At 43.4% G+C, this 25,581-nt stretch overlaps 1 protein-coding gene across 2 annotated transcripts; it reads left to right on the top strand.

Moving 5' to 3' along the window:
* The first annotated feature begins 961 nt into the window (after positions 1–961).
* OAS1 (2'-5'-oligoadenylate synthetase 1) lies at positions 962–13,182 on the top strand. Of its 2 annotated transcripts, XM_021714278.1 has the most exons (7): positions 962–1,156; positions 3,751–4,039; positions 6,810–6,994; positions 10,476–10,708; positions 11,500–11,649; positions 11,718–11,720; positions 12,654–13,182. In XM_021714278.1, exons 1-7 carry the CDS (start codon positions 980–982, stop codon positions 12,910–12,912), a joined length of 1,296 nt encoding a protein of 431 aa, XP_021569953.1. In that variant the 5' UTR covers positions 962–979; the 3' UTR covers positions 12,913–13,182. The 2 variants fall into 2 exon arrangements, with proteins under 2 accessions (XP_021569953.1, XP_008059933.1); XM_008061742.2 differs by lacking the exon at positions 11,718–11,720 and having other exon boundaries at positions 980–1,156; positions 11,500–11,692; positions 12,654–12,904.
* Positions 13,183–25,581: the final 12,399 nt, after the last annotated feature.

The following is a 25,581-nucleotide window of genomic DNA, read 5'->3' as shown; positions in this document are numbered from 1 at the left end:
ATGTAGCAAGAGGAGTGTTTAGAGGGAAATTTGTAGCATTGAATGCCTAGTGCAGAAAAGAAGAATGATCTGACTCCGAGAGGGATGACTAGGGAGAGCCCCGGGGCACGGCAGGGTAGCCAAACTATTCTCCATGATGTTGTATTGGTGCATATGTGACATGGTCTATGTGGCAAAACCCGTGGAGCTGTACTACACAAAGAGTGAATCTTAAATTGTAGACTTTGGTGAATTATAATGTGTTAGTATCAAGTCACCAATTGTGAAATGTGTACCGCAGCAATGTTGATAACAGAGGAACTTATGGGCAGAAGGAGAGGGGGCTTATAGGAACTTTCTGTACTTCCCGTTAATTTTTTCTATAAGCCCAAAACTGCTGTAAGAAATTCAGTTTATTAATTAAAAGGAGGAAAAGTATACTATCATATCGTTTTTTAAAAAGAGATTGAGAATTGTGTTTGTGTGTGTGTTCATATAGACAAACATCTGAAAAGCTCTACACCAGAACACTTGTGGTGGCAGTTTTTGAGTTTTAGGATCGTGGGTCATCTTTGCACATTTTGATTTTGGGAAGTTTTTTCCTTTTTGAAGAATGCATGTATTGCTGGGGGAAACAATCATGGGGGACTATGAAACAATTTTGTCAACAACAAAAAAAGACAAAGAAGGAAACTTAAAAATCTGTTAAGTATGATTTCTCCTGGCCGGGGTTTAAAAAGCAGTATTTTCAGAGTGAGTCTGAAGCAAGGCTGGGCTGCCAGCTACTGGGTGAAGGCCAGACAGTGTCTAGAAAGTGGAGGAGCCAGAGACACAGTTCTGTGCTGGGATCAGGGAGTGTTTGATTTGTAAAAGGAGAATGCAAAGAGGCTCCTCCCTTCCCAGGAATCGAAACCAACAGCAGTCCAGGCTCAGCCCACAGAAAAAGGCCAAACAGAAGCCAGGTCTGTCCACGGCTCTCCTTCCCTCCCTGAGAATTGTAATGGACCTCAGAAGCACTCCTGCCCGGTTTCTGGACAAGTTCATTGAACTCTATCTCCTGCCGAACACACATTTCCGCATGCAGGTCAAACAAGCCATCCACATCATCTGCGAGTTCCTGAAGGAAAGGTGCTTCCGAAGTGGCCCCTACCGTGTGCGGATATTGAAGGTGGTGAAGGTGAGACCAGGCCTGCCTGACGAGTGGGGTGTGTGTGTGGGGGGGTGGCTGAATGGGCTAAATTTCCAACGGGGTGGGGGGAGAGGGAAGGAGGGAGGAGGGGGCAGGGGAAGATGAAGGGATGGGAGAGACAGAGATAGAGATGCAGGGAAGAGACAGGGATGGAGGAGGGAGAGAGGAAGAGAGAGAAAGGGGGGAAGAGGGAGGGGAGAGGCAGAGACAGAGATACAGAGATAGAGAGGAAGATGAAGAGGGAGAGAGGGGACGGGTGGGGGAGGGAGAGAGAGAGGAGAGGGAGAAGAAGAAGAGGAGAGGAGAGAGAGAGCAAGAGCTAGAGCCAGAGAGAGAGAGAGAGATCAGGCCAGCCCAAGAGAGCAGAATCACAACCCGGGGTGCAAACATGAGACCGAGAGTTGAGATCTAGGCTGGTGGTTTCTGAGTTTCCATACAGCTTGTGACAATAAACTCTGGGGTGAGAGCCTACATCCCTATTATTAACAAGTGCCCCCATGAAGTTTATGAACCACTATCCTAAGCCATGCTCGTTTAGGAGATAGGAAAACTGAAACCCAGCTCTTGGAAACAATTTGCTAATCAGTGGCCAGGCCGGGGACTCAATATTTCTATAATGTCATGAGCTGGTTAAGAACAGACATACTTTGTTTTGCTGTTTCTTTATTTTTAATTTTAAATTTATTTATTTTTTAACTTATTTATTCATTTATTTATTTATTTTTAGGCAGGGTCTCATTCTGTTGCCCAGGCTAAAGTGCCGTGGCACAATCACAACTCACCACAGCTTTGACCTCCTGGGCTCAGGCAATCCTTCCACCTCAGCCTCCTGAGTATCCAGGACTACAGGCACACGCCACCACGCCCAGTTAATTTTTTTGTGTTTTGGGTGGAGATGAGGTCTTACTATGTTGTCCAGTCTGGTCTTGAACTCCTGGACTCAAATGATCCTCCCACCTCAGCCTTCCAAAGTGCTGGGATTACAGGCCTAAGCCACTGCGTCCAGCCTAATTTTTAAATGTTTTCTAGAATTAGGGTGTGTGTGTGTGAGGATTTCTTCATGCATATACTGCGTAGTGATGGAGCCTGGGCTTTTAGTGAACCTATCACCTGAACAGTGAGCATTGTACCCAATGGACAATTGTTCAACCCTCACTCCCATCCATTCTCTCACCTTCTGTGGTCTCCTGTATCTCTGTGTCCATGTGGACTCATTGTTTATTTCCCACTTATAAATGAGAACATGAGATATTTGACTTTCTGTTGCTGGGCTGTTTCACTTAGGATAACGGCCTCCAATTCCACCCATGTTGCTGCAGAAGACATGATTTCATCCTCTGTTATGGCTGAGTAATATTCCATAGTGTATCTGTACCACATTTTGTTTTTGTTGTTGTTGTTTTTGAGTTGGAGTCTCACTCTGTCACCCAGACAGGAGTGCAGTGGCACGCTCCCGGCCACCGCAGCCTCGACCTGCTGGGCTCCGGCGATCCTTCCACCTCAGCCCTTCCAAGAAGCTGGAACTACAGGTGTGCACTACCATGCCTGACTAATGTTTTTAATCCAGTCATCATTGACGGACACTTAGGCTGCTTTCATATCTTTAAGAGCACATATTTTTTGCTTTTCCCCATAACATTTAATTTATTTTATTTTAAAGATGTGGAGGACAATTCAGGAGTAGGTATACAAGTGGTCATTGTACAGGTAAAGTTTCGGCTTACCTTTGATCCCCACTTTACCTGGTTTGAGATCAGTTACCCTTATTAACGTTATGTACTTCCCCCCTGCCCCTGGCTGTATCCAGCTACTGTCAATCCCTTTCTTGTAGAATTATAGTAAATGTTCAGGGTCTGCTTATGAGTGAGAACATATGGTACTCAGTTTTTTGTTTCTGTGATAGATCACTAAGTATTATAGACTTTAAATCCAAAAGTTGCTGCGAAATCCATAATTTTGTTCTATTTTCATGGTTGCATGATATTCCATCATGTATATGTACCACATTTTAAAAATCCAGTCCAGTTTTGATGGGCAGCACGGTTAGTTCCATGTTTTTGGTATTGTAAATAGTGCTGTAGTAAACATAAGAGCACACACTTTGTAAGCAAATAGCACCTACTGACTGTGAGACCTTGAGGAAGTCACTCATCTTCTTTGTGTTCCAATTTCCTCACCCACAATTCACAATACCTCATAAGGTCATACAGATTAAGTAACACAATGAGTGTAAACCACAAAGCACCAGTCAGCCTTAGGTGTATAGTAGCATAAGATAGTAAAGGATGGGAGGAAAGAACACAGACCTTGGAATAAGGCACCCAGGGTTTGAACTGCACCTCTGTCACCTACTAGCTCAGTGATTGGTCTGATCTATAACCTCACTGAGTATCTGTTTTCCTGTCTGTAAAACAGGAGCTAATACTAGTACCTAAATCACTATGAGCATTATAGAAGTTTAAGATGAATAATGCTCTCAGAATGGTAGCTATAGTGCAACAATGGTAGTGATTGCTGCTGACATTTTATTTATGGAGGCTCCTCTCACTAATCTCAGATATTATTCTTGTCATCTCTTTTAGGGTGGCTCCTCAGGCAAAGGCACTGCCCTCAGAGGTCGATCTGATGCTGACCTGGTTGTCTTCCTCAGTCCTTTTGACAGTTTTCAGGATCAGTTACATCTCCGGAAAGAGTACATTGAGGAAATTAGGAGACAGCTGGAAGCCTGTCAAAGAGAGAAATTGTTTAGCGTGGAGTTCAAGGTCCAGAATCCATTGTGGAACAATCCCCGTGCACTGAGCTTTGTCCTTAGTTCCTCTCAGCTCAAGGAGGAGGTGGAGTTTGATGTGCTGCCTGCCTTTGACGCCCTGGGTGAGTGCTCCCAGCCACAGGGGTTTCAGCCTATGTCCTATAGCTTCCTACTGCTCAGCAGCAATCCCCCGAGTTTGAGAGTTCTTCCCCCAATAAGGCTTATCTCTAAAGAGAGGTTTTAGATTCTCTCCTGGGATGAGAAGAATGAATGAGATCATCATTCATCACAGGAGAGACATCAAACAGCCAATTGGGACATTTCTTTTTTTTGAGTTGGAGTCTCACTCCATCGCCCAGGCTGGAGTGCAGTGGCACACTTATGGCCTCCCCAGCGTCAACCTGCTGGGCTCCAGCAATCCTTCCGCCTCAGCCTTCCAAGAAGCTGGAACTACAGGTGTGTGCTACCATGCCCAGCTAATTTATTATTATTATTATTATTATTTATTTTAGAGATGAGGTTTCACCAAGTTGCCTAAGCTGGTCTCGAACCCATGGACTCAGGCAATCTAGGGACATTTCTTATAGAACATCTGCAGGGTTGACTGGTTCCAGAGGATATGAATTTTACCTTTCTAAAATCGGGCAGTGCAGATCTGGCTTAAAGCTCTTGTTAAGGTCATTCTTGGCCCAACACACGAGGAACCCTCATCAAGCGCACACTGCAGGTTGGGAGGCAGGTGTGTGTAGCCCGTAGGACATTTGGACAGAAAGGGGAACCTCTCAGAGACTCAACTTCCACATCAGGAAACCTGGCAAAGTCGTACTACCTCTATCATACATTACTTTAAGTATTAAAAGATCGTCTACATTAAGCACCGATACATCGTAGGTATTCCCAAACTTGAATTTCCCAACTGTACATGAAGCACCTCAGGGGTGCATGGAATAGCTTAGATTGTAAGTTTTTGAGGGAATGTGACAACATCTGTCAGACACCACGCAAACAGCTACTATTGTGCTGTTCTGACTTAATTAGTAATATGGTGGTGTGCACCTGTAGTCCTAGATACTCAAGAGGCAGAGACAGGAGGATCACTTGAGCCCAGATGTTTGAGGTTATGGTGAGCTATGATTGCACTACTGCACTCCACAGCCTGGGCAACAGAGCAAGACCTCATCTCTTTAGAAAAAGAAGGAGGAGGAGGAGGAAGAGGAGGATGAGGAACACTTTAAGCAGAGGGAACTGCACAAAGTCCCAGCAGTTAGGAAAGAGTGAGGTACATGGGGAAAACCACAGGCAGCTGAGTCTGAAGCAGCAGAGAGGGCGAGGAGGAAGTGACTGAGCCTTGAGCCAGGAGAGCCACTCCATCAGAAGTCCATCATCCTGGCAATGAACTTCCCCTGAGCACAATGGGCAGCCACGGAAGGACTTCCTGAAGGGAAGTAACATGATCAGATTTATGTTTTAGAAGCAGCATTGGCTGTAGTGTGAGCACGAGATCCGATGGAAAGAGAGACAAGACCAGGGAAGGAAGACCTCCAAACAGCAACTCTCAGCTCAGATTATCCACTGAGCACCTACTGTGTGCCAGGCACTGTCCTCCAGCTGTGAATTAGCCAGACAAGGAACCTGTCTCCTGGAGCCTGACAATAAACATCTAGACAAGATATATGGCCAAGCGTGGTGGCTCTTGCCTGTAATCACAGCACTTCGGGAGGTGGAGGTGAGAGGATTGCCTGAGTTCAGGCATTTGAGACCAGCCTGGGAAACTTGGCGAGACCTCATCTCTACAATAAATCAAAAAATTAGCTGGGCATGGTGATGCATACCTGTGTGGTTCCAGCTACTGGAAAGGTGAGGTAAAAGGATCACCTGGCCGGGCTCAGTGGCTCAGCCTGTAATCCCACGCTTTGGGAGGCCGAGGTGAGTGGACTGCCTGAGTCTGCGGGTTTGAGACTCGCCTGGCAACTTGGCGAGAACTCATCTCTACAATAAATTAAAAAATTAGCCGGGCATGGTAGCGCGCACCTGTAGTTCCAGCTACTTGGAAGGCTGAGGCGGAAGGATCGGCGGAGCCCAGTAGGTCAAGGTTGCAGAGTGAGACTCCGACTCAAAAATAAATAAATCAATAAAAGAAAGGATCGCCTGAGCCTAGCAGGTCAAGGTTGCAGCTGCCGGGAGCAGCCACTGCACTCCAGCCTGGGTTACAGAGTAAGACCAATCAATCAATCAATAAGATATATGGAGTGTTACTTGCTGTGATGTTAAAAAAAAAAAAAACCGAAATAGAGTTTTACTATAGAGAGTGATGGGGGTTGGAAGATTTTAAATGGAGTGGTGAGGGAAGGCCCCCTGAGGATGTGACATCTGAGCTGAGCCCCAAGAAATGAGAAGGTGGGAAGCTGTGGGAAGATCTGGGGATTCTGGAAAGCGGAAACAGCAAGTGCAAAGGCCCTGAGGCAGGAATGAGCTTGGCACATTTAAGGAAGAGAAAAAAGATCAGGGGAGTTAGTGGGAAAGGAAGGCAGGGGGTGAGATGAGAGAGGTCACACTAGACTTCACTCGCCCCCACAGGGACTTGGGGCCTTTTTATTCCTAATGTTCAGAGAAGCAGGAAGTGGCATGATTGGAATGTAAAAGACCTCTCTAGGTCTGGGAACCAGTGAGGAGGATGCTGCCCTAGTCCAGGCAGGAGGTGATGGTGGCTTTGACCGGGTGATGGAGGTGGAGATGGAAGGAAGGAGGACCGGGGATGAACCTCAGGCTTTGAGCCCTGGGTCTACTGCCGCTTCCACTGAGCCCCATGGCCAGGGAGCCTGTCCCACCAGAGTGACTGAAAGGGCCACACAGAGGAGCTGGCACCTCAAAGTGATGGTTCTGCCCTCACAGGTCAGTTAACCACAGGCTATAAACCAGACCCCAAAGTCTACGTTGAGCTCATCCAGGAGTGCACCCGCCTGAAGAAAGAGGGCGAGTTCTCCACCTGCTTTACGGAGCTGCAGCGAGACTTCCTGAGGCAGCGTCCAACCAAGCTGAAGAGCCTCATCCGCCTCGTCAAGCACTGGTTCCAAATTGTAGGGTCCTGTTGGGATGGCGGGGGTGGGGGGGTATTGGCAGACAGAGCCAGAGCGAGGGCAACAGGAAGAGGGAAAGGGAGTGGTGGAGGAAGCAGAGGGAGGGGAAGGAGAGAGAGGAAGACGAGGTGGGGAGGAGAGAGGAGAGGGTGAAGCCACAGGAGGAAGGAGAAGGAAGGGAGGGGAGGGGAAGAGGAGAGAAGGGAGAGACTGTCGTGTTGTGTTCACTGCTGTAGCCCAGATCTTAGTACCTGGTGCTCAACACATAATTGTCAAATAAATGAGTGGATGCTATGACCACACACGCATACACATACACACACACACACACACACACACACACACACACACACACACTTCGCTCACACAGAGTCAACCACACTCTTCAGAAGGTGGACAGGGTAAAACAGGGGCTTCAAACAAATATGTGTCCATATCCTTCCTGCCACTTCCTGGCTGGCTGACCTTAAGTAGGCAACTTAACCTCTCTGTTCTTTGTTTTCTCATTTGCAGAGAGTGACATGCCATAGCAAGTGTAACGTGGTGCCTGGCACATGGGTGATCCTAGTAAATGTTACTTATCTTAGCCACCACGAGAGTACATATAATAAAATCTTACCTGTATTGTGTGCTTAGCTTAGCTTTCTGCCTTTTGTGGATGTGATATGCCTTTCTGTTCACTTTTCAACTCTCTTGTGTCTTAGTCAACCTTCACAGCGATTCTGTGTGCTAGATATTATCATTAAACCCATTTTACAGAAAGAGAAACTAAGGATCAGATGGCTCAATCAGGTAAAAAGTAGCAGAACTAAAGCTTGATTTTGGGTCTACTAACTCAAGAGTTTGCCCAATAACAATAAGCATTTGATGTATATTTTTCTTTCTTTTTTGAGTTGGAGTCTCACTCTGCCGCCCAGGCTGGAGTGCAGTGGCCGCTCCCGGCCACTGCAGCCTCAGCCCGCTGGGCTCCGGTGATTCTTCCACCTCCGCCTTCCAAGTAGCTGGAACTACAGGCGTGCGCTACCAAACCCGGCTAGTTTTTTGATTTGTTGTAGAGATGAGGTCTCGCCAAGTTGCCCAGGCAAGTCTCGAACCCGCGGGCTCAGGCAATCCACTCACCTCGGCCTCCCAACGCGCAGTATTACAGGCTTAGCCACCGAGCCTGGCTAGATATATATATTTCTTGAATGAATAAATGAAAATAATTAGGGGTAACTCTCCTACTATAAAATCAACACCTGTAGGCAAAACAAGACACTTAACTTAGTTGCTAGACTTCTCAGTGTTTGCTGCTCTGGGAATCTGAATCACGGAGGCTGAACATTGCAGAACTTAATAAAAGTGGTGGTTAAGAGCAGCGCTGCTCCCAGGGACATACTGAAAATTAGTGAGGGCATCCTTGTAACCATGGTAATGGAGGGACAAAGAGATACTTATATTTAGTGAAAGAAAGGCAAGAATACTAGTTGTTTTACGATAACCAAGATAGCCCTGCACAGCCAAGAATTATCTTTCTTTTTCTTTCTGGATACTATCTGCCTCTAAATGCAAGAGTATGACAATACTTTAACTCCACTAACCACCATCACCACTACCTACAATTTATATACTACTTTTATGGTGTATTTCAAGTCTCTATATTTTCAAGTTCCTCAGAGCATTATTATTGTTTTACAGAGCCAATGTTTATTTAATCTACCCATGTATTTACCATTTTCTTCACTATTAATTTTTTTCTACATCTCTAAACTTCTGAGTCATTTCATAAAGTACATCCTTTAGGATTTCTTTCGGTGACAGTCTAGTGGTGGTAAACTCTCTCAGTTTTTGTTTGTCTAATAAAATTTTTTTTGACCTTCATTGGTGAAGGGTACTTTTGCTGAGTTAGTGGTCACACTGAATATATCATTCCATATTCTAGTGTCATTATTAAGTCAGTTGTCGGTCTACCTGTGGCTCCTTTATAAGTAACCTATCTTATTCCTCTGGCTGCATCTGAGAGTTTTCTCTTTGATTTGGTTTAGCTTCAATCTGGTGTATCTTAATGATGATTTTTATTATCTGTTGTGCTTGGTATTCCTTTGGAATTCTGCACCTGTGAATAGATATCTTTCATCAATTTTGAAGCTTCTCAGCTATCCTCCTAAAATATTGTTTCTCCCTCCTTTCCTAGCTTCCTGGAATTCCAATTAAAAATATGTTAGATCTCTTTACTCTATTTTTCATATATCTACACTTTCTTCTGTATTTTCCATCTTTTTGTCCATATTTCATGATTTATTCTGAATTTTCTTCTTGTCTACTTTCCAATTGAGTAGTTTTATCTCTTTTTTTTTTTGAGTTGGAGTCTCACTCTGTCACCCAGACTGGAGTGCAGGGGCCGCTCCCAGCCACTGCAGCCTTGACCTGCTGGGCTCCGGCGATCCTTCCGCCTCAGCCTTCCGAGTAGCTGAAATTACAGGCATGCGCCACCACGCCCGGCTGATTTTTTGATTTATTGTAGAGATGAGGTCTCGCTGCCCAGGAGGGTCTCGAACCTGCGGGCTCAGGCAATCCACTCACCTCAGCCTCCCAAAGGCGCGGGATTACAGGCTGAGCCACCGAGCCCGGCTGACTAGTTTTATCTTTAGCTATGTCTACTTTGCTGTTAAGTCACTAATTACAGTTATTGTCATTTATATCCTAGGATTTCTATTTCATTTTTTTTCATATCTACCAAGTTACTTTTTATAGCTTTTAATTTCTGGCTGACTACTTAAAGCTCTTATTTTATTTCTCTCAACATGATATTACTAGTTATTTAAAAGTTTCTGTTTAATCCTTCAATATTTAATGTTTTGTAGAGTCATTACTATTTCTCCTTTATTCTGTTGGTCATCACTCTTGGTGTCTTGGTTTGTTTGTTTGTTTTAATGTGCCTGGTTATATATGTGCTGGTGACTATCCTTGAAAATTATTTATGAAATAATTTGAAATTTGGGGTAATGCATATTCCTCCAGAGGAAATTTGTTTGCATCTCTGTGGCTCTTAGGAACACTACAAGTCCTTCCTCTCAGTGAATTTTCATAGTCTCCTCATAAGGCAGATGCTATTATTACTGCTTACTTAGCAGATGACAAAAGTGAGACTCTGAGAGTCGAAGTGATCTACTCAGAATCAGACAGTGCTGGAGCCAGGATTCACACCCACATCAGTAAGAATCCCAAGCTCAAGCTCTTAACCAGGGACCAAGAAACTTTTTCTGTAAAAGGCTAGATAGTAACTATTTTAGACTTTGTGGGCCACATGGTCTATCACAACTACTCAACTCTGCCTTTGTGACCTGAAAGCACCATGACTGTACATACATGAATGGGCATGACTTTGTTCCAAGACAGCTTTATTTACAAAAGCAGGTGGCAGGCTACATTTCTCCCATGAGAAATGTATTTTACACAAAAGCTGGACACCCCGTTTTTTAATGGTGTTTCCTCTTCTCAGTGTAAGGAGAAGATTGGGAAGCCACTGCCACAGCAGTATGCTCTGGAGCTGCTGACAGTCTATGCCTGGGAGAAATGGAATGGTGAAACAGAATTCGAGACAGCTCAAGGATTTCAGACCGTCTTGGAATTAGTTATAAACTACAAGGAACTTTGCATCTACTGGACAGTAAATTATGACTTTAGCAACTCTGAGATTAAAGAATACCTGAAAAAGCAGCTCGAGAAATCCAGGTACCCTCTCCCCATATGGCTCAGCTCTCCTACATAAGGGAACCCTTGGATACAGCTGCAGTGCCTTGGAAATGGAGGGTATGGGAGGGCTCCCCACCTGCTTAGAATCTTCTGTTGCCTGTCATGGGGCTGGGCACTTTCCTGCTGCCATCCAATTTAAAGAATAACCTCTGACACTTTGAGGCAGGCACTATGCCAGTAGTTTTACAGAAGAGTAAACTGAGGCTCTGAGAAGTAAGAAATTTGTCCACACCCTAACAAAAGATGAGTGAAATTGCTGGAACCTGAGCTGAAATAACAACAGCAGCAGCAACAATAACAATTGCTTCCAGGAATTGAAAGTTTGCTGTAAGACTGACACATCCTAACATAGAAGTAAAACTGACTATCAGTATAATTGACATGCACTAACCCCTTGTTATGGTCACATGACTTGGTTTTTCCTATTCACACACTACATCCTTTGAAATAGGCATGTAGAACTCTCCCTGTTTCACAGATGGAGAAACTGAGGCTTAGAGAAATCAAGTGATGACGGGCCCAAAGGCATATCCCTGATAAAGGACATAGGTGGAATTTGAACCACATTTTTCGGGACCAAGTGCAAGGCTCCTTCTCCTCATGCTCACTGCCCACTGGAGGACAGGGTCTGGGGACACACCCCAGGGGGCCCCTTCTGATACCCTGAGTCCCAACCTACCTCAGGCTGGTGTGTGGTTCTGTCAGGAGCATCTGGGCTCCCTGGACAGAGCCCCAGTTCCTCACCTCACTCTCTAAACATTACTCTGTAGGCCTGTGATTCTGGACCCAGCTGACCCTACAGGAAACGTGGGTGGTGGAGACCCAGAGGGCTGGCGGCGGCTGGCACGAGAGGCTGAAGCCTGGCTTGGAACCCAGTGCTTTATAAAATGGGATGGGTCTCCAGTGGGCTCCTGGATCACGTCGGGGAGAACTTCTTTCCACAGAACTCACCTCTTGCTAAAGGTAACTTGTAGTCGCACAGTTATAGGCTGTGCTCCACACTTCACAGTCATCTGGGCCACCACCAGAGGGTTTCTGGAATTTTCACATCACCTTGTCCACAGTTCATTCTACTAGGAGTAATAATACATAATAACAGCCACCACTTATTGGTTTGGGCTCAGACTCTGACCTAAGTAAGCCCTTATTTGTCTTATTAGACACTCACAACAATCCCGTGAAGTATGTTTTCTATTGGGCCCATCTTCTAGATGAGAAAGAGGCTCAGAAGGTGAAGTCACTTGCTCAAGGACACTTAGCTAAGGAGGAACAGGGCTGGGATTCAGGCTTGGTGGACTCCAAAGTCAGTACTCATGTCACTATGGTAAATAGCATGCCCTGTCTTGTCTACACTTAACAGTTGGCAAATGGGAGACTCAAAGCAGTTGAGTTGCTTGGTCTGTCACATAGACAAGTAGGGGTGGAAGGACCCATGCTTGGATTCTTCCACTCACTGGGTAGGAGTCTTTCTGACACCAGGGGATGACGATATCACAGGTGGCATCCCTAGGGAGCAGCTCGAGATGGAGTTTAATGTGAGAGGGGAGACCATAGGGAGATGTGAACTGAGATACAGAGCAAATTGCAGCCTTGGTCAACTCCAAGGACAGACAGACCTGCAGCTAGAATAGCCTTGAGAGCTGTCCCACTGCAGGCAGAGGGGACCAGGCCTTTATACCCCTAGTGGATCAGTCACTGAATGTGGGCACCTTAGGAAGGAGTGGGGCTTTGAGCAAAGGCTCTTACAACTTAGGCAAGCCCTAAATGAGTCCGTGGCCAAAGTCTGCCTCTGACCACCATCCCAGCTTCTGCAAAGGGGTGTCCAGATAGCATGCCACGGTGTCCACATGAAATGCTCACTGAGGTCCAGCTCCATGGCAAGAAGACTAGCTCCCTGATGTGACCATGTGTTTTACCCTTTCAGGATGAAAGCGACAGTGAGGACCAGGAGACTTGGGCTAATGAGGCGTATCCAAGACAAGGTTATGTTGGGACATATCAGTATCCTGATTTCTCTCAGCACTACAGCACATCCCAGGCAGTGCCCACTCCACAGACAGAAGAAAACTGGACATGCGCCATCCTTTGAATGCCAGTGCATCTTGGGGGAAAGGCTCCAGAGTCATCCAGACCAGCCTCCTCACTCCTCATTTCCAGGCAGGACCCTTGATCTGGGAGGATAGGAGATTACCCCAAGTCCTCAGTGAAGCTGGTGTACAATCTAGGATCAGAACCCAGGTCTCCTGACCCCTGTCCTTCCACACCCTCTCTCCTGTCATAGATAGCACTACCCACAGCCCCGCCTCACTCTGCCTGTTCTCGGACAACATTCCCTGAGAGGCACCAGAGAGATGTAGACAAGAGAGTAGGATTTCAGTTTTGACTTTCTTCTGTGTTTCTGATAGAAGGGTTATGTTCAATGTATTATCAATAATAACAAAAAGATAAGCAAATAGCATGTATTGAGTATTTATTAACTTCAAGGCACGGAGCCAAGAAGTATAGATGCGCATGTGTGTGTGTGCATGTGTGTGTGTGTGTGTTCATTGATTTAACTAGAAATACTAATTGAACACCTACTGTGTGACAAGCATAATTTTGGCCACTGAGAACACAGTAATGAGCAAAAGCAGACAGAAGTCCCTATCCTCATGAAGTTGGCCTTTGTGCAAAACATTTTAATATCAGATGGTTTTCCCATTTCAAATAATTCTGAGATAAGCATCTTTGGCTCATTCTTGTCTACATCTCTAAGAAAATTTCCAGAACTACTCTGCCTAATACAGTACCCACTAGCCATATGTGGCAACTGAGCACTTGAAAAGCAGCTAGTCCAAATCTAGATGTGCCGTAAGTGAAAAATATACACTGGGTTTCAAAGACTTAGTACAGAGGAAATAATGTCAAATTCTTGACAATTGAGTCTTGAAAAATGGATTGTGTGTTGAAATGACAATTTTTTAATATATCGAGTTAAGTCAAAATGAACTTCATCTGTTTCTTTTCACTTTTTTAGTGTGGCTACTAGAAGATGTAAAATCAAGCCAGGCTCGGTGGCTCAGCCTGTAATCCCAGCACTTTGGGAGGCTGGGGCGAGTGGATTGCTTGAGTATATGGGTTCGAGAACAACCCAGGCAACTTGGCGAGACCTCATCTCTACAATAAATCAAAAATTAGCTGGGTATAGTAGCACATGCCTGTAGTTCTGGCTATCGGGAGGCTGAGGCAGAGGGATCGCCGGAGCCCAGCAGGTCAACGCTGGGGTAGCCGTGAGCATGCCACTGCCTGGGTGACGGAGTAAGACTCCAACTCAAAAAACAATTTAAAATCACACACGTGACTTGCACTATATTATATATTTCTATTAAACAGCTCTAACCTGGGAGTGAACCACTGGATTAAAGAATAGGCTACCACGATTTACATTGTCACAGAGTCACACTGTATTAGTCCGTTTTGTGTTGCTATCAGGGAATACCTGAGGCTGGGTAATTTACAAAGAAAAGAGGTCTATTTGGCTCACGGTTCTGCTAGCTGTACAAGAAGTATGGCACTCACTGACATCTGCTTCTGGTGAGGCCTCAGGAAGTTTCCAATCACAGTGGTGAGGAAGGGGAGCCAGCATGTAGCATGGTGAGAGGGGAAGCAAGAGAGAGGGAAGGAGGTGCCAGCCTCTTTTAAACAACCAGTTCTCTCATGAACTAGTAGAGAAAGAACTCACTCATTACTGGGAGGGACTCACTCATTACTACGAGGGATCCGCCCCCATGACCCAAACACCTCCCACCAGGCCCTGCCTCTAGTACTTGGGATCACACTTCAACATGAAATTTGGAGAAGACAACATCCCAACCATGTCACTGTCCTTGGTACCCAAAACCAGCATTTCATTTACAAGACTCCAAAATATAAAACTCCCATACATAGATAAAAAAGAACTAAGAACAGAAAAGATCTAAGCCTGCTCTTATCATCTAAGTTGCTAGTAAACCAGGTGGCTAGCAAGAAGTCTTTGGTTTGTTGAGATTACTCTTATTTCACTAGCATCCCTATGAGATAGACTTTATTGTTATTCTCATAATAAATGGAAGAACTTGAGGTTCTGAGAGGTTAGGACACTTGCTCAGAGTTACCCAGCTGGTCAAAGTTAGAATATGAACTTGTACCCTAATCCTTCTCTCTCTGAAGTTCATGTTCTTAATCCCTGCAGTATGGTCTTAATATGTCCTTATTTGTTGAATTCTTATGTTAAGTCCATGAGAACAAGAAGCACCAGTGTTCAAGGGCAGGAGAAGACGTATGTGCCAACTCAATCAGACAGTAGATTCACACCTCCTCTGCCATTTTGTTTCATGTAGACCCTCAGATTGGATGATGCCAGTCTGCTGATTCAAATGCTAATCTCTTCCAGAAACACTCTCACGGATACATCTAGAAATAATGTTTTACAGCTACCTGGGTATCCCTTAGCCCAGCCAAGTTGATACATAAAATTCACCATCACATACTCCATGCTGATAGGGAAATATAGGCATTCCATATAAGGCTGCCTTGTATTTTACTGTGTGTACAACCCATTTGTGTTGTCTTCTGTGAGTATTTCACAATTATAAACAACTCTACAAGGAGGGGCACACATCATCAACAAGGGTACCTGCATAATGAACATTTGCATAGCTAACCCTGAATTATACCCCACATCTTTAAAAGAAAGAGGAAAACAAAAACAATGCTACAATCAATAGTAGGTTAATTGAGTCAGTAAGTAGTTACTTAACTGAAGAGCCACATGGCTGTATGATTAGGCTTCCTTCCATCTACAACAGGCCCTAATAACACACCAGGATTATTGTTCAAAGGGCATATAATATTCTGCTGCAAATAACATGGGTTTACTCCATAGCCCTAGAGGTCTGTTTATAATTCTCTAACTGGGGATTTCCATAATCTCCTCATAGCCTCTTCCCATGACTGACATTTATAATACTACGGGGTCTGCCAGGGTGTATGGTCCACGTGGTAGGCCACAGCATCCTTCAGGACCTAACAGCAGTGCTAATTTCTGCACTTCCCTCACCATGGGATGTGCTATTGATTTTGATTTACTATCCTGGCCAGGGAAGTGTCAGTTTCAAAGGCATCTCCGTGACCCTTCTTCAGTGTGAAAGTCTTTACTTACCCCACAGGCTAATGTGGGGTTATGTCTTTTACCACGTATGTCTTTTCTGAATATATATTCAGGCAGAAAAATGACCGCCAGGTCCACAAAGGAGACACATTATGAACCTAACGTGGCCAGGGATCCATTTTTCACTCGCAGTCCCCACGTGCCCCTACTCTGATGGTGGCAGAGCCTGGCGACATGTTGGGCTTTTGTGCATCATTATCAATGCCGATCCTCTGCCCAACAATCTTTGGAGTGGTTGGGAATTCCTCCTTTTACATTCCCTGAATAAGTGGCCAGAGGTCCTTTGGGGAGAAACCACTACAGTCTCTGCTGTGGTGTTGCAGGGTCCTTTTCCTGGAGGACACTGCCTCCTCTTCAGCCAGTGGGATCCAGTCTGAAAACTGAGTCAGGCCCAGATATTGGGTAAGGGTTGATGACTTTTTATTGGAACAACTGTCCTCAGCCTCCTGGTGATCCAGCCTTGATTTCTTGTAATTGTCAAAACTGAGTAGTGCCCATTTTGGCTACCTGCCAGTTAAGTCATAAGGATGCCACGTTGTATTAACCAGGTCCACAATTCTCTGTGGGTCGGGAACCCTGGCTGCCCCACCATCCAACCTCATTCATTATAACCATTGCACCCTACTGGGCTCTATTGTTTCAGGAGTCCTACCCTCCCCAGTGCTATCACCAGTCCACGCTCTGCAACAGTCCCTGTTCCAGGAAGGCTGACACCAAAACCCTTCAGGATGCAGACCCCTCTCTCCAGCACAATCCTTGGGGAATGATTTATCCTCTGGGCTGTCCCTGGTGGGATTTCCAGCATTACATAGTAAATATACCCACTTCCCTCAGCCTTCTCACGCCTTCCTCCACCATCTGCCATGGCAGTTCTGATTGTAATGGCATTATGATTTTAATTTGCATTTCCTTAACTACTAATAAGACTGGTCACATTTTTATATGATGGTAAAATATGTCATTTGATTTTCCTTTGTTGTGAAGTACTTGTGAAAAACTCTTGCCCATTTTCTCCTAGATTGTCTGACTTTTTATTATTGAACTGCACAAGTATATGTGTGTGTATACATATATAGAGAAAGAATTGTAAAATATACATCTGTATACATACATATCCATACACATATTTAAGTGGTTTGTAGAAAATAAGTTTACACATATATACATATGCATGTATCTGTACTAAGTATATATACAAACACACATATAACTACACATATATGTACATATATATATACAAGGAGTGCCAAAAAAGTATACACATTTTAAGAGATATTATCTATATGTACTACATTTCAACGTTGAATTGAGTTATGGTAGCAATGTGCAGCATGATGTTCACTCAACCATGCTTCCATCATTTTCTTTGTCTCTCCTGCCTGACGCATGGTGACACTAGCATTCATTTGATGAAGGCCATCTTTTGAGGAAACATCATACTTAAATATGTATACATTTTTGGTACTCCTTGTATACACTATATAATCCTTTGTCAGTTGTATTTATTGACAATAACTTCTTCAGTCCTACAGCTTTTATTCTTTCTAGGTTTCATTGGGTTACCAGAACTTAATGACAATGAAGTCAAAATTATCAACCTTTTCTTGTATGATCAATGTTTTGGAGTCCTATTAAGAAATCCTTTCCTTCCTCAAGAGCATGAAGATATTCTCCTTACTATCTTCTCAAAGACTTACAATTTTACTTTCGCACTTAAATCTTTAATCCTGTAGACTTTTGTTTGTTTATTGTGGCAAGGACATTTAACCCGAGATCTACCCTTCTGACACATTTTCAAGGGTACAATACAATAGTGTTCACTAAAGGCATGATGTAGCACAGCAGACCTCTAGAACTTATTTGTCTTGCATAACCAAAACTGAAATGCACATTGATTAGCAATTCCCCATTTCCCCTCCCCCAGCCCCAGCAGCCACCATTCCACTCTCTGCTTCTACAAGATAGAGTGTTTCACATTCTTCATAGATGTGTTATCATGTAGTATTTGTTCTTCTGTGACTGGTTTCTTTCACTGAGGATAATGCCCTCCAGGTTCACCCATGTTGTCTCATATTACAGAATGTTCTCATTTTTAAAGGCTGAGTAATATTCCATTGTATGTACTGAATAGATCATATTTTTTTTAATTCTTTCATTCACTGAAGGACATTTAGGTTATTTTCACTTCTTGGTGACTGTGAATAGTGCTGCAATGAACATGGGAGTGCAGATATCTTTTTGAAATCCTGATTTCAATTATTTTGGGTAAATACCCAGAAGTGGGTTTGCTGGAACCTGTGGTCATTCTAATTTTAATTTTTTTCATTATGGTTGTGCCATTTCATGGTCATCAATAGTGAACAAGAGCTCCAATTTCTCCACATCCTCATCAACACTTGTTATCTTTTCGATTTTTTTTATAACAGCCATTCTAACAGTAGTGAGGTGATATCTCATTGTGATTTTGATTTGTATTTCCCTGAGACTGAATGACATAATCATTATACTTGTCGGCTATTTGGATGTCTTCTTTGGAAAAAGATCTATTCAAGCCCTTAGCCCATTTTTTAATCAAGGTATTCATTTTTTTTGCTGTTTAGTTGTAGGAGTGTTACATATTTTGGTGATTAACACTCAGCAGATAAGTGGTTTGTAAATATTTCCTCTATGCCATAGGTTGCCTTGTCATTGTGTTGATTGTCTCCCTTTACTATGCAGAAGATTTTTAGTCTGATGTAATCTCACTTGCTTATGTTTGCTTTTGTTGCCTGGGCTTTGCATACATGGTCAACTGATCTTTGGCAAGGTTGTCAAGAACACAATGGGGAAAGGGCAGTCTCTTCAACAAGTAGTGTCTGAAAAACTGGATATTCACGTGCAAAAGAATGAAATCCTTACTTCACACCATACACAAAATCAACTCAAAATGGATTAAAGACTTAGACATAAAACCTGAAACTAAATCTCCTAGAAGAAAATATAAGAGGAAAGCTTCATGACATTGGTCTAGACAATGAATTCATAGATATGACATCAAAAACACGGGAAAGAAAAAGCATTTATTTTTTAGTATGTAAACTGCATCAGTTCTTTGATGCAGATGTCCAGATACCCCAGAGGCATTTGTTGGAGGAACCATCCTCTCTCCACTGCTCTGCAAGGCCACCTCTGATATGCACTCAGAGCCCATCTACATGGGTGTCTGTTTCTGGGCTGTCTGTTCCATTCCATCGGTCCATTTTTTTTTTGTAGCCTTGAGTTATTATTACCTTGTCTTAATCAACATAACCTTATAATTAATATCACATGAAACACTCTGTTCTCTTCTTATCAAAAGTCATTGGCCTCTCTTGGCCCTTTCCATTTCTATGTTAATTTTATACTCAATTTGTAAAGTTTACTCAACACAGGGGGAGGCTTTTGATTGGAATTGCACAGATTCATTTAGGAAGAATAGCATGTATATGAAATTGAGAATTCTAAATCATGAACTTAAGAGTTTCTTTCCATCAATTTTAGTCTTCTTTAATGGCTCTGTGAAACAGTTTTACCCTTTTTCCTGCAGAAGTCTTTCATGTCTTTTGTCGTATTTACTCCTAAGTATTTGTTTCAGTCCTGCTGTATTTATATGTGATTTAATTTCATTTTGCAATGATTGGTTCCTGGAAGACCTACATGTTTTTAGTGGCAATATCTGGTTATCACATTATGCATGATCTGTATTTTTTTTAATTTTCGATTTTATTAATTTTTTTCACTAAGCTTGTATTATTTGTGTGACTGCAAGAAATCATAAAGTAATTTTTCTTGGAAAAAGCTGCTTTGAGATGTATGTCTCAGCTGGGTTCTGATCATGTAAGCAAAGCTGGCAGGCCCAAGTTACAGAAGGTGCAAGGGTACTGATGTTTGGAGCTGCTGGTTAAAGACAGATTCATGAGATCTGGAAACACAGGAGAAAGTGTATAAGGATGATGAAAACTAGAGGCTGTTACACACAAAAAAGATACTTGTACCCGTATTACAGCACAATTCACAATTGCAAAGGCGTGGACTCAACCTAAATGCCCATCAATTGATTAGTGGAGAGCAGAAATTAGTGAATAATTAGTGAGATATATATATATATACACACACAGCATGGAATACTATTCAGCCATAAAAAAAGAATGAAATGATGTCTTTTGCAGCAACTTGAATGGAACTGGAGACCATCATCCCAAGTGAAGTAATGCAGGAACAGAAAATCCAGTCCTGCATGTTCTCACGCATAAGTGGGAATTAAAGAACCTGCTAAAGTCATAGAAAATGGTATAATGGACACTGGAGACTCAGAAGGGAGAGGAGAGAAGGGATGAAAAAAAATCCCCTGTTGAGTACAACATGCTCAGGTGGGAGGGGTGGGTACACTTAAAGCTCAGACTTCCCCACTATACTATGCATCCGTGTAATCAAAAACCATTTGTACCTCCTATAAAGCTATTGCAATTTTTAAAACATGCTATAAAGATTCCACAGATTAGAATGCAAAATTTCTGAGTTGCCAGAAATCAGGTCCAGTTCTGGGCTCCTCCCTGCTGAGCAAACAAAACCAAGAAGAGTTAATGTTTAACCAGCATTAGAGGTAGGCGTTCACAGAGAAGATTAGGACACAGCTGGAAGGCCTCAAAGAGAGGCAATTTTTGATGAAAGTTTGAGGTCCAGGGTTGATGAATAAACCCCAGAACCCTCTCCCTCCCCCTCTCCAAGTGCACATACTCAGTTTCATGCTGAGATTCCCCCAGCTCAACAAGCGTGTGGATTTTGATGTACTGTTGTCTTTGAAGCCATGAGTGAGCTCTCCCAGACACCTCTCCTCTTCCTCCTTCTTACATGGATCCTCTCCCTGTACACACCTCATTCCTGTCTATGAGGTGCTAGGGCCCCTCCACCGGCCAGTCACAGGTCAGTAATGTCCCTCTCAAACTGTCCTTCAGTTGGATCAAATCCTAGGTACTAGAGTTAGGCTGCTGAGGCGCCAATCCAGCTTCTCAATTGTACTTGATGTCATAACCCTGAAAAAGTCACTTACCTAACCCCTTGGTAAAGTAGGCTCTCCTCTGTCAAATGGGGGTGCATGGGAGGCTGAGGTGCACTTGGGCCCAGGACTTTGAGATTAGCTTGGGCATCATGGCAAGACTCTGTCTCTACAAAAAAAAAAAAATTAGCTTGGCATGGTGGTATGCACCTGTAGCCCCAGTCACTTATGAAGCTGAGGCAGAAGGATTGCTTAGCCCCGGAGTGTAAGGCTGCATTGAACTATGATCACACCACTGCTCTTTAGCCTGGGCGACAGAGCGAAACTTTGTCTTAAAAATAAACAAGTAAATAAATAAATAAGGGTGCAATTGTAGGTCTTAGTGTTTTTCAGGTATACAGAAAAGATGAAAGAATTTTATAGTAAATGCCCACATACTCACCACATAGATTCTACAATTAGCATTTTATTTGCTTGATTGCACATCTACAATTTCCTTATCCTTGAATTCACATTACTCTTTGATGCATCAGAACTGCCTTAAAAAAAAAAAAAGCAGTAATTTCTCCCTAGACCAATACAAGGTGGTGAGTTGGCTAAGCAGACAGGAAAAAAGAAATACAGTTTCTGGGTAGATACTGTCATTTTCTAAATCACCCACAGACTTTCAAAAAGGAGAGCAGATTATTTGCTACTGTGTCAACTAAGAGTATGTTTGGCATCGAGTAACAAAATGTGCAACAGATGCGAGGGGGACCCTTCAAAAAACCAAATAACCTTTTGGAGGGCAGAGCCCTTGCAGTATGCTGTAAATTTTTCCTCCAGATCAAACAATCAACTAAAGTTTTTACCTGGGAGTTTTGAGAAGGTTACATCACAATTTGCAGAAAAAAGTCCCAAGTTTTGGCAAACAGGTGATTGGTTCTTCTACCATGACAATGCACCTGCCTACACCACACTGAGTGTTCAGTAGTTTTTGACCAAAAATGTCACGACCCCTGTGCCCCACTCTTCCTACTCTCCTGACTTTTTTTGTTTCCCCAGATGAAAAAAGTCATCAAAGGGAAACATTTTGTTAATGTGGAAGAAGTGAAACAAAAAATGACAGAAGCACTAAAAGCCATCAAAATTGACAAATTCAAAAACTGTTTTAAGCGGTGAAAAAAGTGTTTTATTGTATTGCATCAAGTGGGGAATACTTTGAAGGTGACTGAAGTTTAAACATGTAAGAATAAATACACAATTTTTAATAAATAAATTCTGGGGTTTTGGGGTCCCCTTTGTCTGCTCTCTAATTGAAAGCACCCCCTTAAAAAAAAACCTTTCTGCTTAAGGTTTCCCTAGCCAAAGATTCAACATTTTCTCATTTATTTACATGTTTATTTTTCGTCCATCTTTCCCTGGGTAGAATATAAATCCCATGAGAGCAGAGACCTTTCAAATTATTCGCCACATATGTTCTGTGCTAGACAAGTGCCTGCCACATAGATAGTACTCAATAAGTCTTTATAGAAATAAGAATCTGTCTTCAACATCTCAGATATTGTTTTTCATGCCTTTCTTCTCCATATTCTGCTGTAATTTCCATCTTTGGTTTACCAATTTTTCTCTTCAATTATGTTGGTTCAACCTGTCTATGGAGAAGGTGTGCTCTTGCTATTGTTTTGATCTGTTTCTGTTTTAATTTAGCATTATATTTTGCACTTCCAAGGTTATGGTCATTGTTGATTTTAATAACTATTCTTGTTTCATGGATATGACAAATAATTATTGACACAATAACCATAATGAATGTAGTATCCCATCTACTCCTTCTGAGAATGTTGCTTACATATTTCTAGGACCTGTCTTAGTTCAGTTTGTGCTGCTATAACAGAACACCACAGACTGGATATGTTGTAAAGAACAGAAATTTATTTCTCAAAGTTCTGGAGGCTGAGAAGTCTAAGATCAAGTCTCCAGCAGGTTAGAGCTTAGTCTCTCTGCTTCCACAATGGTGCCATGAACACTATATCTTCTGGGACGGAGGAAGACATCTTCATACGGCAGGAGAGTAGAAGAGAATGAACCTAACCCCACAAGCTCTTTTTATAGAAACATTAGTCCATTCATGAAAGCAGAGCCCTCATGACCCAACTATTTCCTATTAGGCCTCACCTCCCAACACTGTTGCATTATGGATGATATTTTCAACACATGAATTTTGAGGAGACACATTCAGATTATAGCAGTCTCCTTCTCCTTTATTGTTTCAACATCCTCACTTGTGAGTTCTTATGCTCATAGTGTTCAGTCTCTTAAAACAGTGTGGCACCCTTGGATGTGTGCTTTTTTTTTTTAATTGGGAATATTCTGATAGCCTCCCTGTGAACTCTGTATCTACTTACTGCAACTGAAGCCAAGGGTGAGGAAGTATGGGTGTTAGGAACTAGTCTTCTGCACACGGGGCTTCCTGTTCCTTCCTAATTGGCCAGACATTCTGGATGTTTCCCTGTTTCTCTGCCCTATCCTCACTGCTCCCTCCTGGTACAAGCACCTCTGCTGCCAGTTTACTCAACACAGGAGTTTTGGTGAAGGAGATAGGATGTCCTTATGCCATGATGATGCCAGTGCAAATGCCAACCATGCCAGTTGACTCATGGTCTCTTCTCCCTCTGTAGCCCACTGTCTGGATCCTGGAGCTCCTCGGAGCCCCTTCCACTCTGTACAGATACCCGCTCCCTTATGTGATCTGGGCTGTAATGTCCTGCTTCGTCCTCTTCCATATCTCTTTAAGGGACCTCATAGTTTCCAGTTTATCTAGGGCATCTCTATTTAGGACCCAGCAGCATTATTAAGGTTTTTAAATTTCTTTTAAATCTCTTTCCTGTCATTTCTGGAGGTCTGAGATAGACATTGAAGGTTTGTGCTTATGTTCAACCCGCCATCCTGACTCCATCTGACTCTTGGGCTTTCTATCTTGTAAAAATTCCTCAAATGTCCTGGTCGCTTGATGGCTTGCTTTCTCAATTTCCAACACTGTTGGTTTGCATGATGCTTTTAACATAGCTTTGCTGCTATTTTTTTAATGTATGTATGTATGTATATATTTAGAGTCGGACTCTCAATCGGTCATCAAGGCTGGAGTGCAGTGGCATGACCACTGCTCATCACAGCCTTAACTTCCTGGGATCAGACGACCCTCCTGCCTCAGCCTCCCAAGTAGCTGGGACTACAGGCACATGCCACCAACACTCCGCTATTGATTGATTGATTGATTGATTGATTGTAGAGACAAAGTCTCACTGTGTTGCCCAGGCTGGTCTCAAATGCCTGGGCTCAAGCAATCCTCTCATCTTGACCTCCTTAAGTGCAGGGATTACAGGTGTGAGTCACCACACCTGACCTTTGCTGCTATTTTAATAGGACCGTGAGTGTATGTCCAATCCACTATCTTGGGTGCAAGGTTTCTAAAGTGACCCTGTGAACCAGGAAGATGACCATAATTAATGGGCAAGCATGAAAATCATGGTTGAACCCCCTGGTTTAAATAGCTTCCATAACACCCAGCCTGCAAAATAGCCTCCTGCCCAAATTTGAATACCCCTAGTGCTGCCATGCTCACTACTTAAAATATAAACTGGGTGTACATACCAGCGTTCTGTCATCCCTCCCTCTAGGTAATCATGACTTCTGAAATTCACACTCTGACTATATCTGTTTCCTTTGCATTAAGGTGCAGACTTCAGGGCTCTTAAGATGAATTGTTGCTGAAATGTACTCAGAAGCAGAGTAAATGCTGAGCCCTTGAGCAGATGGGGCAGAGGACCAGTTTTTGAGTGAGATGGGAGGAGGAGCATAGACTGAGGCTTTGGAAGAAAGCTGAGATGTGCAGACTCTGGGTACCTGAACGGAGAAACAGCAGGGACAGACCAGAAAAGGGAGGGGACAGGCCATGAGGGGAGAGGCCATGAGGTCAGGCACCTGGATTCAAATCCGCATTCTGCTGCTTCCTGCCCATTTAGCCTTGTGCCAGTCCCAAAGTGATTCCCCTGTTGTCACTTCATATGCTTTAATATTGTTATGCAAGGTGCCATTCTAACCTGATCTCCCGCTTCTCTTTAAAATCATTCTTCGTTTCTTGCAGGCAGACTTTAGAATCGTGCGTTTGAAGTTTTCTAAAATGGAATTACACTATGTAAATTATTTGGGGAGTGTTGGCTTCTGTAGATCCCAGTGCTGAAGTCTTGTGCTGGGTTTGCAATCCAGCCTGACAACTCTCTGGCTGTGTGACCCTGGACAGTACTTGGCTCCTCTGTGCCTTAACTTCCTCATCTGTCAATTGGGTGTAATAATAACAGCCCCCTACATCGTGATTGTTGGGAGGATTAAACGAAACAGGCAAGGCAGTGCAGGACAAGATTCCTGTTCACCATTTACGGTTGGTGGTGGTGTTTAAACCGCATCCTCCCACCAGAGAGCAAAGCAGGGCTCTTGGTCCTCCTTCCAGATCCTTCAGTTCAGCTCTGGCCACTCCTTCAGGTAAAACCTACACGTTTCTGAAATGCTCCGAGTACGCTACTCAGTGCCAGCCCCACAGGTCTGTGGACTGATGCTTAGGGGGTATTTTTTTCAGGTCGTGATGAGTTCCCAGGGCTGGGGGGGGCGGGA

This window comes from Carlito syrichta, unplaced genomic scaffold (genome assembly GCF_000164805.1).
Source record: "Carlito syrichta isolate Samal-C Ts95f unplaced genomic scaffold, Tarsius_syrichta-2.0.1 Scaffold305566, whole genome shotgun sequence".
NCBI lineage: Eukaryota > Metazoa > Chordata > Mammalia > Primates > Tarsiidae > Carlito > Carlito syrichta.
Note: the sequence above shows the minus strand (reverse complement) of the source record. Positions and strands in the feature narration are given on the sequence as shown.

Coding starts and splice junctions, on each gene's coding strand:
- OAS1 (XM_021714278.1), top strand. CDS start 980: ATGGACCTCAGAAGCACTCCTGCCCGGTTTCTGGACAAGTTCATTGAA. Junction 4,040..6,809: donor GCCTGCCTTTGACGCCCTGG/GTGAGTGCTCCC, acceptor CTGCCCTCACAG/GTCAGTTAACCACAGGCTAT. Junction 10,709..11,499: donor AAGCAGCTCGAGAAATCCAG/GTACCCTCTCCC, acceptor ATTACTCTGTAG/GCCTGTGATTCTGGACCCAG.